This window comes from Macadamia integrifolia, chromosome 1 (genome assembly GCF_013358625.1).
Source record: "Macadamia integrifolia cultivar HAES 741 chromosome 1, SCU_Mint_v3, whole genome shotgun sequence".
In the NCBI taxonomy this organism is placed as follows: Eukaryota; Viridiplantae; Streptophyta; class Magnoliopsida; order Proteales; family Proteaceae; genus Macadamia; species Macadamia integrifolia.
Window position 1 is genome coordinate 13,985,434 of NC_056557.1, and position 16,236 is coordinate 14,001,669.

Below are 16,236 nucleotides of genomic sequence, written 5' to 3' on the forward strand. Positions count from 1 at the left end.
TTGTATCTAGGTTGGGTATCGACTTTTATTTCCTAATTTCCTTTTCATCATTTATCTTACATAAACAAAATTTTAGGGTCCAGCCAGGGGTACCCAAATAGTTCCTGATTTTTTTTAAAGCACATCTAATCCATATGCAAAACAATAACTTAAAGTAGCCGGTTAACGTATTAATTATAAAAATGGTAATTTACCATCACTCACAAAACCATAGTATGAGACGGTCATCCCAAAGTGAATGGTACCAGTCTGTATCCACTCAACAGCAAATACGTCGGTGGCTGTCAGCCCACCCTGCAACCACCAAAACAATAGTAAGAAAATGCTCAACAAAGCTCAATGCTTATGAGGGTAAATAATTATGGACAAACGAAAAAAAAAACTTTCGTCATCCACACATTCTGAAAGTGAAGTATTAAGCACCAACACCTTGAAATCTTGAGCACATAACCTTGTTACTTGTAGAAGCACTCAATTAGGTCGTGCACGCTAATTTTGGTGAAAAATAAGAACCAGTTTGACCACTTGCTTTCGTGAAAAAAATGAGCAAGTTCTAGTGTCATCCACTTCACAACAGCTAATTTTAAGAGTGTCTCAGAGAAGGATTGGAGAGATGCTAGAGACGCTTAAGATAAGCTTTGATACGCATGGATATGCTTATGATACATGTAAACAAGTGCTTTCAGCAGTAGACTGAAGAAAAATCCTTTTCATTCTTCAGTTATGCATACAAAGATAGAAAGAAAATGACAAGTATTCACTTAATCTTGTTATGTATATGTGCTTTTCTCCTAGTGCTCAAGGTTCTTAATTTCTGGGGCTTATATGATAACTGGGCTCCCATTTTTTTTGGGGGGAGGGGGGGGGGGGAGATGTCAGAAAAATGACCCACTTGACCCTTAGCCCAAGTGCTATATTTGGTTATTCACTTTAATCCCCCTTTCCCTTGGGAGAGGAGGATAGGTTGCTATTGTAGACGATTTATAAGATATACTTGTAACAAGAGATCATTGGAGGACATGTATGGTTAGGTTCCAATTGTGCACTTAGTGGAGGCATATCTTAACCAAACCCTTAGTTTGCATGGGCTCCCCGCGCATTTGTATGGTCTGGTGAACCATAAATAAGCAATAACTAGTGATATCCAGCCAATGTTAAGTTATCTCTATATTAAAAACATTTATGTGATTCGAATCTACATTAGTACGTGCAATATCAAATGCACAAGTAAGTAATAAGAAACAATTCAGTAAGAAGATTTGGAAAAGAAAATCTATGCGCGTGTTAGGATATTGGCTTGAAGTAACCCTTAAGGTCCAAACCAAGCAAGCAATATGTAAACATACTATTTAGTACTAAAAACATACATTAAGTACCGCAGAATTAGGGAAATATGGACTTGTACCTTAGTGGGCAAAGTCCCTTCTTTATTTATAGCAAAATAGAAGTCCTAGTTCTTACATGAATAGAAGTCCAAGTTCATACATGAGTGTAAACCAAGTCATAGTCCTAGTTATAATAACGCACTATTCAACAAGTACATACACATTATGACCCTTCCCAGACCCTGCAGTGGCAGGAGCCTCATGCCCTACGTACGCACTGAATAACTGCCCTATTAAGTAAGATGTACTGATCACATTGTGTGAGATGTATTGGATTACAAATTGAGAAGTACTGGATCAGTACCCTATGTACGTAGGGGTATACTTAAAGAGTTTAATAACTGAATAAATACTTAGTGACCAGATCGGTAGGGTAACTTCTTCCCTGCTAATAGATCAATTCTCTTCTCTCTTCTCTCTTCTCTTTCTTTCTCTCTGCTCTGTCCTACTCCGTGTCCAGATCTACCACATGGTATCAGGGTGCTGATCTAGGGATGCTACTGTTGTACTGTTCCTTATTTCTTCTTTCAAATTCTTCTGAATTGATTTCTGGTTTCCTCTCTGCTAAACCAGAAAACCCAGAAATTGATTTCTTCTTTTTGTTTCTTACTTGTGCGAGCCACAACCTAATAGTTGTCGGCTGTGTTTGTGGATTGTGTCTCTGTTATGTGCACTGTAACCTTCCCTTCTAAATCAAATCAGTTGTAGAAGGGATAAGTGTGGTGGTGTTTGTCACTGGAGAATCAACTGTTGAGGATGCTGTCATCAATCTCTAAGAGTACTTGCGGCTGTAACTGAGTAAAGGGAAGTCGATTGCCACTGGTTTCTGTCAGCAGTATGGGTCCTGAACCTTGATTGGTATCTGTGGAAAGTGCACTTACTTCATGGTGAGTACATTGGCTGATTTTTGTGATTTGCTCCGATCGTTATATTAGTAGGATGGCTAACAATAGTGAGTAACTGCAAATTTTATATTCTATCCAACTTCCAAAGAGGTTTGGGATGCTGTCCATCAGAGCTTTAGCCAAACACACAATATTTTTAACATGTACCATATTTATGAAGACATTTTTAAATTGGAAGAGTGATATTTAAAAGGCATATCAGCCTCTTACTGCTGATATCGATGTTCTCAAAATGCGAAAGGCAAATTTTCAATTTGTAAATTTCTCTGGACCGAATTTTGAGTTCAAAGGAGTAAAAGAATAGATGTTAGCAAGTGACAACTGGCCTTCTATGCATGGTTGTCGTGGCATCTAGAAAACCCAAGGCATTGAAGGGGAGCTAGATGCAATGCGACTAAGGCATCCAAGGCACCTGGACGCACCATCATTCTAAGATGTTCCTTCATCCTCTATTCCCACACCAGCAAGTTCTAAGGAGAATTCTGCGCGTCATCACAGCTGATCATAGGAGAGGAGCTGCCGAGCTGCCTCTTGAGGTCGAGATTCAGGGGGAGGTCGTAGTACAGGTCAAACGAGCTAAAGTCCTAGCAACTGTCAATGTATTCATTGTGGTAGAACCAATCACATTTCTAAAAAATGTTGAGACAAGTTTGGTAAACCTATGTGGGTCAACCAAGTTACCTTTGACAGTGACAGATATCAGTCTACACTCAGTAGTGGATACCTTAGTGACAACCGAACAGACTCCGCCACCTTAGCTTATTCAATCCAGAGCCTCTTCTGCCAACTCTTCTGCCACCTTAGCTCATTCAAGTACTCCTGCCCTACTTGCTTCTACATCAGACTCTTCATGCTCTTCATGAGTCTTTAATTCAAGGGCATCTGCTCACATGACTAGCAAGTCTTCTATAGTTACTTTCTAAAATCGGACTAGTTCTCATTCTCTTGTTACTTTAGTTGATGATTTGTCCTCTAATGTTCATGGTCATGGTAATGTCAATCCATTATCTTCAATATCCTTGTCTCTGCTATTCATGTTCCCAAATTTTTAATGAATCTTTGCTCATCAGTCAAGTAAGTCTTTAATCTGTTATGTTACATTCTATCTGTTAAGTTGCATACATATAATGCCACCGCATTAAACCGCTCCTCTTCCATGGCCCTAACCTAACCTCCTCATGACCCTCTCCCCTCCAGCGGATCTACCGCCGGAATCTCTCCTCCGCACCTCCTCCCATCATCTGTCACCATCCTCCCCGACTCCTCTCCCTCCCATCCTACTCAAACCATTGAATCCTCCCATCCCAAAACACGAAAATCTGTAGCCTCTCCCTACTCACCCCCCCTTGCCGTGATGGCCTTCCCATTTCCTTCCTCCCTCCCACCCTCATCAATGACTCGCTTGTGGACTTCTACCCTGAGGGTTTACTAGACTCAGAGAACGCTAAGTGGAGCAACTGCATCATTGGTCACTTTATTGGGAGTAGGCCTCCATTCCCTATTGTGAAGGCCTCTCTCTCCCAGCAATGGAAAATCTCAGGCATGCTGACTATGTTCCCTCTGGACAATGGAATCTTTATATTCAACTTCTCCTGTGAAGATGACAAGAACCATCGCTCTAGAGGGGCGACCTAGGCTTGTAGGTAAGAAGCCTATGTTTCTCAGGCAATGGAACCAGCACTTATCCCTCACCCAAGTGGAAATCAAATCCATCCCTGTTTGGTTCTCACGGCCAAATCTTCCCCTCCGTTATTGGTGCTCTCAAGGTTTAAGCATTGTTGGTTCTGTCATTGGAAAGTCCTTGCATTCCGATTACCGAACAAGAGTCAAAGACAGCCTAGCTTTTGCAAGAATCTGCATAGAGATATCAGTGGACGCCTCCCCTCCTTCCACGGTCTCCATTTATGATGATTAAGGATTCTCTTTCTCTCAAGTGGTGCATCATGAATGGTTGCCACCCCTCAGTACAATCTGCAAGAACTTAGGTCACAAGACCTCCCTCTGCTCCCCTAGACATGAGCAAGTTGAAGTTCAGCACTCCCCTTCTCCAGGGCCTCCCTCTCAAGATCCCCCAAAGGAAGAAAGAATCGCCGGAATAGCGGTCGCGGGAATCTAACTCAAATGGCTTCTCCCAAGCTGAATGAAGATCCCTCTTCCCAAGTACTAGACCTTCCTCTCTTGGTACAATGGACTAATCTCTTAATAGTTAATACCAATGGGTTTAACCGATTTTTGTTGTTGTCTCATTCATCTGGCTTTGATGATGATACCCCATTGCCTTGATCCTTGGCTTCAGCCGACGCTGCTGCTCTCTCTGTCACCTTTAATGAAAGTCGTCTTGCCCCCTTGATCGCATGCTCCTTACTCAGTCTTCTTAGCCGTCGATGTTGATGGATTCTTGAAGATACCTCGATCTCTTAGCCCTATCGCATCGCTCTCCGCCTCTTTGACTTGTAAAACTCCTTTCGACTCATCCAAGGGTTTTAACCCTAACGCCACTCTTCCTCCTCTGCTTCCCCTTCCTACCCCTACCTTTTATGAACCTAGACTCCTCTCTAACTTGGACACTCTCAATTGACCAACCATTTGAACCACCTCCCCTCTCCTTTGGAGCACCCATCATCTTCTAATCCAAACTCTACCCGATAGCTTCCTAAGCCGACAACCATTGGATCTTTCTATGTCCCATCCAACCAACCCGCACCTTAGACCATACCTGAACCACATCATCTCTTCCCATACTTTTACCCACCCTTCCCCTTCGGGTGACCCATACCCGCCTCTTCCTCCTCTCTCGCTCACACCCTTTGTTCCTAGTCCTCTTGGCCTTTTACCAAGCATGTCTGTCATGACTGCCACCGCCTCGCCAATTCAACCTGCCTCTGCTCCTACTCCTCTACCAAGCTTAATTGCTACTTCTGCCTCTGCTTCATTTTCTCCTAGCCCTCTGCCAAGCTTGCATGCCATGACTGCCACCGCCTCTGAAGGCATCATCTTTGACTTACCATTTAAAATTCCCTTCCCTCCTGGCCCTCTTCCAGCCTCGACTGCCTCTGCTCCTGGCCCTCCACCAGGCTTGATTGTTGCGTCTGCCTTTGCCTCAGCCTTTGAAGGCGTCACCTCCAATGGCTCCGCCACTAGTAGCCCTGCTCCAATTTAGCAGGTCGTCTCTCATCTCCATGCCTCCCCTTTTGGGGCTAATCAGCTGCCTTATTATGAAGATGGTCTGATTGCCCCCTAGAGCCCCTTCTATCGGCAACTCTTGGGCGTCGACAAATCCTCAAAAAATTATTTGTCATCTCTCTGGTTCAAGTTGGCCCCTCTTGCCCGTTGCAAACACTCTTCCTCCAATCCTTCTGCTCCAAAAGCTCTTGTTGTCCCATTGAAGAAGATTGTGCCTACCAGATCCAGCTCCAGCTCCGTGCTCAAAGGGGCCGATAGCTTTCCAAAACCCCTCAACCCTCCCCCTTCAAAGAATACCATTGAAGGTCTAAACCTAAGCCCTCCTCCATCTTTACCAAGTCCCCTTCCAGTTCTGTAGAGCTCTTGTTGCGCACCCACTCCCATTCTAGATGATCCTTTGGACCATTTGGAATGTCAGAGGTCTCAATTCCTTTGCCAAGCATTCTACGATCCGCTCCCATCTCAAATCCTCTAAGGTTGCCTTGTGTTGCCTTCTTTGAAACCAGGGTTCTAGAGGCCGTATTGTTGCCTTTATAGGCCCCTCTTGGCACTTCATCTCTAATTACGTTCATTCCCCAAACGGGCACATCTGGATTCTTTGGAACCCCCTCCGACTCCATGTTTCCTTCATTGCCACCTCTCCTTAAGTCATCCACTTCTCTTCCTCTCCCTCCGACTCCCTCCTTCCTTTTCCTCTATGGTCTATGACTCTATGCCTTTAATCACTCCCTGGATAAGCTCTCTATATGGTATGACCTTCGCTCCTTTGCCCCTACTGTTGCCTCTTCCCCTTGGGGCATTGGGGTAATTTCAATGTGGTTTGGGCTAGCCATGAGAAACTTGGAGTAGTCCCTATTGATCCTTCTTATGTTGACTCCTTTAGTGATTATATTGATGACATTAGTATGGAAGATCTCAAATGGCCTAGATCCAAATTCTCCTGGCACAACTGAAGAAGGGACTTGCAAGCTTGATAGAGCTCTTTTCAATAAAGCCTGGCTTAACTCCTTCCCCTCCTCTCACGCATGTTTGGCCTCTAGGTATTTCGGATCACTCTCCTATCTCCCTCTGAGTGCAGCCCCACATCTCTTTTGATCCCAAGCCTTTCAAACTATTTGATATGTGGTCCCTCCACCAAGATTTTCTCCCTCTAGTTAGAGATTCTCGGGCCACTCCAACTCGAATCGCGTCCTCCCCCCTCACTGCCTTTGCAAGAAGCTCAAGTATGTCAAAGCCGCTCTCAAAATCTAGAATTCCAATTCCTTCAGCAATATCTTTGCCGGAGTATTATCATGTCAATAGAAGCTTGACATCATCCAATCTAGGCTCTTGACCTCCATAACCTCTCTTGCTGAAGAGGAAAAGATGGTTAGCTCAAATCTCTCCTTTTAGCCCATGAAGAAAGTTCCCTTCGTCAAAAAATCTTAGAATCAATGGCTTGAGCTTGGCAACTCCAACAAAGGCTATTTTCACAAATCTCACAAAGCTCATACCAATGCCAAATTGAAGTTCTCTTACTTTGATGGCCTTTTCCATCCCTCCTCCCCCCCCCCTTCCATTGTTACCTCCAGATCTCCTCAATAATTTATTTTTGATCACCTTCTCCCTTCCCTATAGGCTGTCCCACCTGATGATTAGATCCAGGTTGTCCTCTCCCACAAATCAAACAAAACCCTTGGTACGGATGGGTTCAGCATGAGATTCTTCTCCTCTTGTTGGCACATCGTTCTTGATGATCTCATCTTCGCCATCAGAAGCTTCTTCCTAAACACCATCCAAATTGAAGGAATTAATCACACCTTCCTTTGCCTCATCCCAAAGAAAGAGGCCACTCAGACCCATTTCCCTTTGTAACCTACTCTATAAATTCATTACTAAAATCTTGGCTAACCAAATTCAAGTGGTCATTGACTCTCTCATCGGCCCCAATCAATCTACTTTTATCGTCGGCAGAAGCATTGTTGATGATTCTCTACCACAAGATCGTTAGAGGGTTTGACCACAAATCCCACTCTTCTTCTGCCTTCCTCAAAATTGGCATCCACAAAGCTTTTGACTTCATATGTTGGGATTTCATCTCCAATGTCTTGCTTCAGATGTCTTCCCCCACCGTCTTTTATTCATTGGATCCTTTCTTGCATTTCTTCTCCAAGCTTCCCTGTTTTCATCAATGGCAACAGTACGGGCTATTTCTCCTCTGTTGGCATCAGACAGGGCTGCCCTCTCTCCCCCTTCCTCTTCTCCCGTGCCCTTGAGGTTCTTTCTCGCTCTATTCAATCCTCCATGGATCAGCATCTTATCTCTCCCTTCCCCAGATGCAAAGCTCTCATTCTCACCTACCTTGCTTTTGCTAATGATCTCATGATCTTCTCTAAAGCTAATCCTTGCTCCATTTCTACCATTATGTCCTCCCTTCGCCTTTTGGAGTCCATCGCTAGCCTCCGCATCAACCACCTCAAATCTAATCTCTTTCTATTGGGTCTCTCTCAAACTAGTCAGGCATAACTCCTTGCCCTCTCTAGCTTCTCCCTTGGCTCCCTCCCAATTAAATACTTGGGTCTGCCCCTCATCTCCTTTAGGTTTTCCTCCCACCACTGCTCTCCCATTCTCAATTCTATCAGGAAAAGGCTCCAGCTTTGGAAACACAAGTTTCTCTCCTATGTTGGTCGTCTAGTTCTCATCAAATTGGTTCTTCAATTTATATACCTTTATTGGTTTGACATCTTCTCCCTTCCATTGACTCCCTTTTCTGCTCCTTCCTTGGGAAAGGAGCAGAAACCTCGAAATTCCTCCACCCTTTGTGCTGGTCTAAAGTTTGTCGTCATAAGGCTGAAGGTGGGTTAAGCTTGAGGCATATCAAAGATAACAGCTTTGTGGGTATCCTGAAGCTCAATTGGGAAAGCTCCTCGAAGCAGCGCAACATTTGGGTCTCTTGGGTTTACTCCTCCCCTCAAAAAATGATTCCCTCTAGACTGCCTCCCCCTCCTCTGGTGCCTTCTGGATCTACCGCAAAATTTTGGACTCTAAGCCTTCTGCTCTTGGAGCCTTCTATCATACCATTGGTAATGGCTCCTCCACCTCCTACTAGTTGGACACTTGGCACCCCTCGGGTATCGTCCTCTCTTTGGTTACCCCCAGAATCATCTACTCCTCTAGGCTGACTAGATCTGTCTCAATTGCCTCCATCCTCTCCACCTCCCTCCCCTTGCTGACTCATAGTCTTCCCTTCTCCCATCCCTCCAGAGCACTGAGGAAGGAAGGACAAGCTTCTTTGGCATCCATCACCCACGGGTTTGTTTACCTCTGCCTTTGCTTAGGATTTCATCCATTCAAAAGGCCCCCTCATTCCTTGGCGCAACACCATCTGATTTAAAGGCCATATCCCTCGTCACAGCTTCACTGCTTGGCATGCCCTCTCCAACTGCCTCCCTACTCAGTCATTTTTCATCTACAGGCACATTTAAGTTCCCTCTTGCAGTCTGAGCTGGAATGGCATTGAAGATGCCGATCATCTTTTTTTCTCTTGCCCCTTCTCTGCTGTAATCTAGAAGAGGGTTCTCAGTTCCTGTTGGCCTTCCCGTAGGACTATCCTCCCCTTGACTAGAGAATGGATTTGAATTGCCATGACTTTTGGTGGATCTTCTATTTGTGACGTTGTTGAGAAGCTTGCTTTTACCGCTGTCATCAACCATATTCGGATGGACCGAAATGTTTATTGAGGACTTCCAATTCTCGTTCTGTTGATAAATGCCATCTACTTTGAAGGCGTCTTCAACATCGACCAATTCGCAATTCCCCAAGGAACATGATCATTGTTTTCCCTGGGGTCTCCCTCTCTATCATCTCCCCCCCCCCAACCCGATGATCCCTTTCTCTTAGTTGGGCCTTTTGCCCCTTGCTGTAATTTTCCCTCTTTTTGAGGGTTGGATCCTTTTGGCCTCCTCCCCCTCATCCTTTGTACATTCTTTCCCTTGGTAATTAATTCTTTTTATTCATCCAAGAAAAAAAACCAAAAATTTGCATACAAATACCGCAGGGGTGTGGTTGTCAAATCCCCTGTGGTACTCTATTATTATTAGGATTAGCTGGTGACCAATCGTGATAGACTTTGTCCCTTTGAGCTTCCCTGTTTGATGGTAGTCTTAGTCTTGTCCAATGTATACTCCTACTAGGAGTCCAGTTAGAAATAAAAGTGGTAGTCTGAGTCTATTATGGTTCTCTCTCTCTCCTCAGGTACTGGTTCCAGATCCTGTTTCTTAACATGGTATCAGAGCTGTAACCAGTATCTACTATTTCCTTATCTGTTTTGAGTGTCGTACAGGGTATTCTGGTTGGAGGTGTACAGCCACATAAGTTGTCCATTTGTATTTTTGAACCCTAGTTGATATGAGAAGAACTAGGTTTTTGATGAAGATTCAAGTATTTGTATGATAAATCATACCTAAATCGATTCATCTCTCAGCTGCTACTGCTGCTGCTGAATGCTACTTTGATGTCTACTTGCTTCTATCGTCAGTTGTTCCACTGATTTGCTGAATTCCATCGTTACTGGCTGCTGTAATAACTACTCTTGTTCCACTGGTTTTATACTGAAACACCTATCGATTCTTTGCTTTACTACTGCCGTATGTTGCTGTTTGATGTCAATAACTCTGCTTGCTGATGACTCGAGTAGTTAATAACTCCAATACATAGGGTTTGTGTGTTCCTGACGATCTCCAAGGTCTCCATCAAAGATGGCAAACAATCCAAGCTCGTGACTCTTGATATTCCTGTGCTCCGCAACATAAGAGTAGAGTCCAAGTAAGGGATGAGGACATTATGACATATGGGAAAAATACTTCTCTTATCTACTAAATGACTGTAACAAGGAAGATCTCTAAGAAGAAACACCAAATTCACAGCTTTATGGTGTTTTTCTCCCAAAATATAGCTCCAAGAGTCGAAACCAGAGAGATCCAGGCGAAACCAGCGAAACCAGCGAAATCTCTCTTCATTTGGGTCGAAACATTGCTTTACATGCCTTGGTTGGACCAAGGTTGAACCCCGAAACTGGACCGAAACCAAGCTAAGTGGAGATCTTGCACAATTCTTATCTAGTTCTGTATGTCCGTCTCGCCTTTTCCAAAAAAGGAGATCTCAACAAGATCTTGAACCATGGGGCTTGCACATGCAAAAGAGAAGAGAGAAGATCCCAAGAAATTATAATAATCCTATTTCTGAGACAATTCATACAACAAACCTGAGAGCGATTTTGGCTTTATCTTCGAAAGGATAGAGCTCCAAATCTGAGAGAGTCCAAGATTTATAAGTTCATCGATGAAGGTTGCGCTCAAACCAAATGTGGGAGATGGATGCACCAAAAGCTAATTTACCAATCGTGTCACAACAAGACTTCCTTAAAAAGACATAACCCAAATTCACTCTGTCGAACAGAAGGATACGCAAACCACTAGGCCACACTTAGCAAGGATACCATACAAAACAGTTAAGATAAAGGACGAGAAGAACAGGTGATTCACATTTTCGGGAGCATTCCAACAAAGGCAACACTAAGGAGAGACTGGATCTTCTGGCTGATGAGGAAAGCCTGAGTAGGAAGGCAGCAGGAGAAGGCCCTCCAGACTGTGAAGTTGTGGCAAGGGATAGAGTTCTTGAACCAAACCAGATGGCGCCAAGGTTTGATAGAACCTTTGACCTTGATAAGATTCCAAAGCAGACTTGGAAGAAAAAGAACCTGTAGAAGAAGCTGTCCAAGAGACAACGTCACCACTACCAGAAGGCCTCTTGGGAAGACCACCCAAAACAATCCAAATACTAGATAATGAAGGAAGAAGTGCGGGAAATCCAGTCATCCTGCTAAAAATCCGAGACCATATCCAATCTTCTGAAACCAGAGGAGTAGATGACCCTATCACTAAGGATAGAACCCCTTTAGTATGCCAGCAAGCAAGCCAGAATCTAATAGAGGTACCATCATCAATGAGGAATTTGACAATCCCATATGAAGGTCTTAGCTTGAAGATCTTCCTCCACACCAAAGAAGCATTAGACAACTCAGGAGCTGTCCAAATAGAATCCTTGTGCAAGAAATGAGAGTAGACCCAGTCCACCCAAAAACTCTTCTGCTTAGCAGTAAACTTCCAGATCAGCTTAAGAATACCCGCCTGATTAACTTCTTTAGTCCTGCACAAACCCAAACCCTCTTCCGCTTTGGGGAGACAAATAGAGGCCCAGCTAACAGGGTGCAAGAATCTCGAACAATCATTCACCTTCCAAAGGAAGAAGCAAAAAAGGGACTCCAACTGAGAGATGATAAACTGGGGCACCAAAGATGCCGGACCAGTAAATAAAGGAACCCTGGAGCACTGATCTGATCAACTCAAGAAATAACCTGGTTGATGATGTTATGTGGGTAGTGAAGGAGTTTGGGCATCCTGGTCCTATTGCTATACTTGGAAAGCTTGCTTTTTGTGCAACGCTTTCTCATACTTGGCAGGAAAGAAATTTTAGGTTGTTTTGGAACAAGACCCATGATTGTAAATGATATTAGAGCAGATGTCGTGGACCAATGTTGGTCACTGAATTTTTCAGGAGTGGAGAATTCAAGGAATAATGCTTTGCAAGAAAATGGGGAGTGCGGACTTAAGTGGATTACTAAAATCCAAACAGGTTATTGCGTAAGTCCCATGGATGGTATCGTTGCTCTGCACTTTGACAGTTTACTTCATTAGGATAGGGTTATCTTATGTGGGTATGGCTAGATATTGCGATGGTCTCCATCTGAATGGTATGTCAGGAGTGGGAAGGACAGACAGATCTATTTTCACTATGAAGATTTTAGTGATTTACAAAAGGTTGATGTTGACCATGGAAAAAGGGTTCCGGAGGTTCTTAGCCCATTCTGACTCTAAAGTGGTGGTGGACGTCCTAGAGGGCAAGGCCCAATGCCCTTGGAGGGTTCTTGTACTTGAGGAGTGCTATCACATTTTGGTGACCTGTTTGAATCTGTGGAGTTTCAACATGTTTGGAGGAAGGTGAAACAGCCAGCAAACTATATTGCTTCCCTTTCTTCTACAGAGGACGAATGGTTTATTAGTCCCTGACTTACTCGATTTGGTAGTCTAGTCCACCATTATGCCAATCATTGTATTTATCAAATATTGTAAATTTTTTATCATTGACGAAATTCATATACTACCTATAAAAAAATGGATGTAAATTATGACTTTATGATAGAGCAGTAAAGAATCATTGCATAACAAATTAAGACTGAAAATCTTCACGGTTAGGTTAGAAAGGCCAGGTTATGTTAAAGGTTCAATAGATTCAATTCTTCTCAAAATATAGAAAGAGGGGAAATTGTTTCATCAAATTGAATAGAAAGTATACAACATAATAGATTAAGCTTTTTACCTTCACAATTGCTATCGCAGCAGAAACAGGATCTCGAACACCCAAAACAGTCCAAACTAGTGAATTATCAGAACCAGCAGGAATGATTCCAATCGGAATTGAAATTGCTTCTTTCTGGTTGCTTCTACTAAGTAGACCATTAAGAACCTACATAATCAGAAAGTTTTTACACCATGCATGAGACTATGGAGAGAAAAAGGTCTCTAAAACATTTCAATAACAATGATGAGGGTTAAACCTTTCCAGATAGGCAAACAATGAAAGGTGGTTGCAATAACAGCAATAAGTCTCATGTACTAGGAAGACCAATACACTTGATTCTTGTAGGAGAGCAACTGTGAGCAAGTTGTGATTGATTGGTTCACAAGCTAAGAGAAGAATGAAGGATGTGATATATTGGGTTATTTACTAAAGGGACTCAAAGTATGATTTCCCTCGTATAATCCTTTTTTCCCCAATTTTATTTTATCTTTTCATGAGATCTATGGACTAACATGAATCTAGTCAGTTGTGTGAAGCATACCAAAGTTGCTAGTTTTTTATTTTTTATTTGAATTCTCTTATTTCTTTATTTAATGCGAAGTTTCTTCCCTGCTTTGTTAGATGTATGATTTTATAATAATTTGAATTTTTTTTCCTTTGATTTAACCTTTTGTATACACTCCTTTACGAGAGCTGCACTCCATGTATTCTTCTTAAGCATAGATGAGTTTAGAATTTTTTTTATTTTTTTTTTAAATTATGAAATCTCTGTCCACAGTTCTTACTTCTAACTTCTAACTGAGCATTTATCACTACCTCCTATCTTGTAAATCAAAATTGTGACATCAGCAAAATTCATCAACCATTGGACCTCCACTAATGCCAAGTCAACTTATCTGTGTATTGGAAACTTGCTTGTCTATGTATCTGCTCATCTATCATCCTAGTACTAACATTATTTACAGCTTCATTATAAATGTCTCTACATCAATTTTCTAATTAACTAAAGAAATCATGCGCACAAATCCTGGTTGGCAGACTTTCAAGCATTCCAGAGATAGCACCAACAACCACCCAGACCCATAAATTATCAATCTTGTTTAGGCAACAGGAGCACATTTGGCTCACAAAAACAAGCCAGAAGATTTTTTTTTTGGATGAATAAAATAATTCATTACTAGGAGAAGAAGAATATACAGGAGGGGGGCAGCTTAAGCCGACAAAGAAAAGCCCACCCTAGCAAAAGAGGAACAGCAACATACAGCAAACAAAAATAAACAAAGCAGTCAAGCTGCAGCAAACAAACAAAAAAAAAGGGGGAGGGGGACAAGCATCCAATAGCATCCAGTAGCAAGATCAAGGATCAAGGGGGATGAATGAGATCAACCTGCAGGCTCCAAGATGTTTTGATGTGGGAGTTTTTTTGGGGTGAAGGGGATGGGATGAGGGTGAAGGGAATGGTAGCTCTGGGATTTAGAGGTGACATCAAAGTAGATAGCTTTCCAAATCATATCCGGAGATCTAGATTTGGGGGTCCATCTACGGATGTTACGCTCCATCCAAAGGTGGTTGATAGTAGCACAAAAAGCTAATTTACCCACGGTGTCACAAAGGGAAGGGCCAGGGAATGTCATGTCAATCCAAGTGCATTCTCTATCAAAGGGGAGGATGAATCTATGGTTGCGCCAGCATTTGGAGAGGACAGCTTTCCAAATGATTGAGGAGAAGGGGCAAGAGAAGAAAAGGTGGGGAATATCTTCCACTTCAGAAGGGCATAGACAGCAGGAAGGGTTCACGGGAATGAGACGGTGAACGAGGAAGGACTTAGTGGGATGACATTTAGAAAGGCAATGCCAAAGGGTGAAACTAAGGCGGGGAATGTGGCCTTTGAATCAAACCAATTTATGCCACGGCACAATAGGGGCAGGAGTCCTTATATGGGCCCAAGCAGAGGAAGAAGAGAAGGAACCATTGGAAAAGGGGAGCCAGATGAATCTGTCATTTCTCCCCCGATGGCCAGGGGGAAGGGGGGAGAGCGGACCAGATATCCTCAAGATGGGGGAAGGAAGGAGGGGACCACCCGCTAGGAGAGAGGATAGAGGAGACCAGGGCATTAGCAGGGAGGTCAGAGGAGTAGATGACTCTAGTAGTACTAAATGGGAAAGGATACCCAGAGGGTGCCAAGGTTCATGCCAGAGGGAGGTAAAGTTGCCATTACCAATTAAGTGAGAAATGGCAGTGACAGCCAATGGGTCTATAGTCAAGGATCTTCCTCCAAATCCAGGACGCATAGGAAGAAGGAGGCAGTCCAAAGAGAATTATGCTTGAGCAGGCCAGATTGACTCCAGTCCACCCAAATGTTATTGTGTTTAGACACAATTTTCCAGATGAGCTAAAAGAAACAAACTGTATTGGCATCCTTAATCCTTCTTATCCCCAGACCTCCTTCAGATTTGGGAAGGCAGACCTTTTTCCAGCTAAGAGGCCTGAGGAATCTAGAAGAATCCGTACCTTTCCAAAGGAAGGAGCAGAGAAGACCTTCAAAAGATTTGATCACTGAAGCTGGAAGGATGAAGGTCCCAGACCAATAAAGGTATAGAGACCGAAGGACCAATCTAATCAAGGTGAGACGCTTGCCTTTCCAGAGTTGCAGCTTCTTCCGGAGAAGGTCAAGCAAGGGGGTGCAATGGTAGGCAGAAAACCTAGTAGAAATGAGGGGGAGACCCGGGTATTTGATAGGCTTCGGGGGAAATACCAGAGAGAAAGATGTTGGACTTAAGGAGGTTGATTTTGAGGCCCGAAAGAGCTTCGATGAGGGAAGCTATGATGGCGGTGATGGAAATGAGGTCAGCCCTAGAGAAAATCATAATATCGTCGGCAAAAGCCAAATGGAAGAGACGGATGGATTTGCACTTAGGGATAGGGGAGATGAGGTGAATGTCAGTGGCGGATTGGATAGAGCGGGAGAGGACTTCAAGGGAGGGAGAAGAGGAGAGGGGAAAGGGGTCATCCCTGCCGAATACCACGGCCAAAGGGAAATAAACCAGTCGAGCTGCCATTTAGAAGGACAGAGAAGCAGGGGGAGGAAATGCAGGTACGGATCCAATGGACAAAGGAGGCAAGGAATGACATGTGGAACAAGACATTAGAGATGAAATCCCAACTTAATGTGTCAAAAGCTTTATGGATATCAATCTTGAGGAGGCAACCGGGGAATGATTCTTACGGTCAAAGCCGCGAACAATCTCATGACAAAGCATAATATTGTTAGCAATACTCCTGCCCGCAGATTGATTAGGACTGACAAGAGAGTCAATGACCTTTTGTATCCTATTGGCTAGGATTTTGGCTATGAATTTGTATAG

General features: G+C 43.3%; 1 protein-coding gene across 3 annotated transcripts in view; it reads right to left on the minus strand.

Annotated features, from left to right (window-relative positions):
- LOC122080361 (sphingoid long-chain bases kinase 1-like) overlaps positions 1 to 16,236 on the minus strand; it is a 52,419-nt gene that overhangs the window by 15,398 nt on the left and 20,785 nt on the right. For all 3 annotated transcript variants that reach the window (XM_042647335.1, XM_042647327.1, XM_042647320.1), the window contains 2 exons: positions 12,890 to 13,036; positions 195 to 294 (listed from right to left, as the gene is read on the minus strand). In XM_042647335.1, the coding sequence (XP_042503269.1) occupies positions 195 to 294; positions 12,890 to 13,036 (247 nt within the window). The remainder of the gene's footprint in view (positions 1 to 194; positions 295 to 12,889; positions 13,037 to 16,236) is intronic.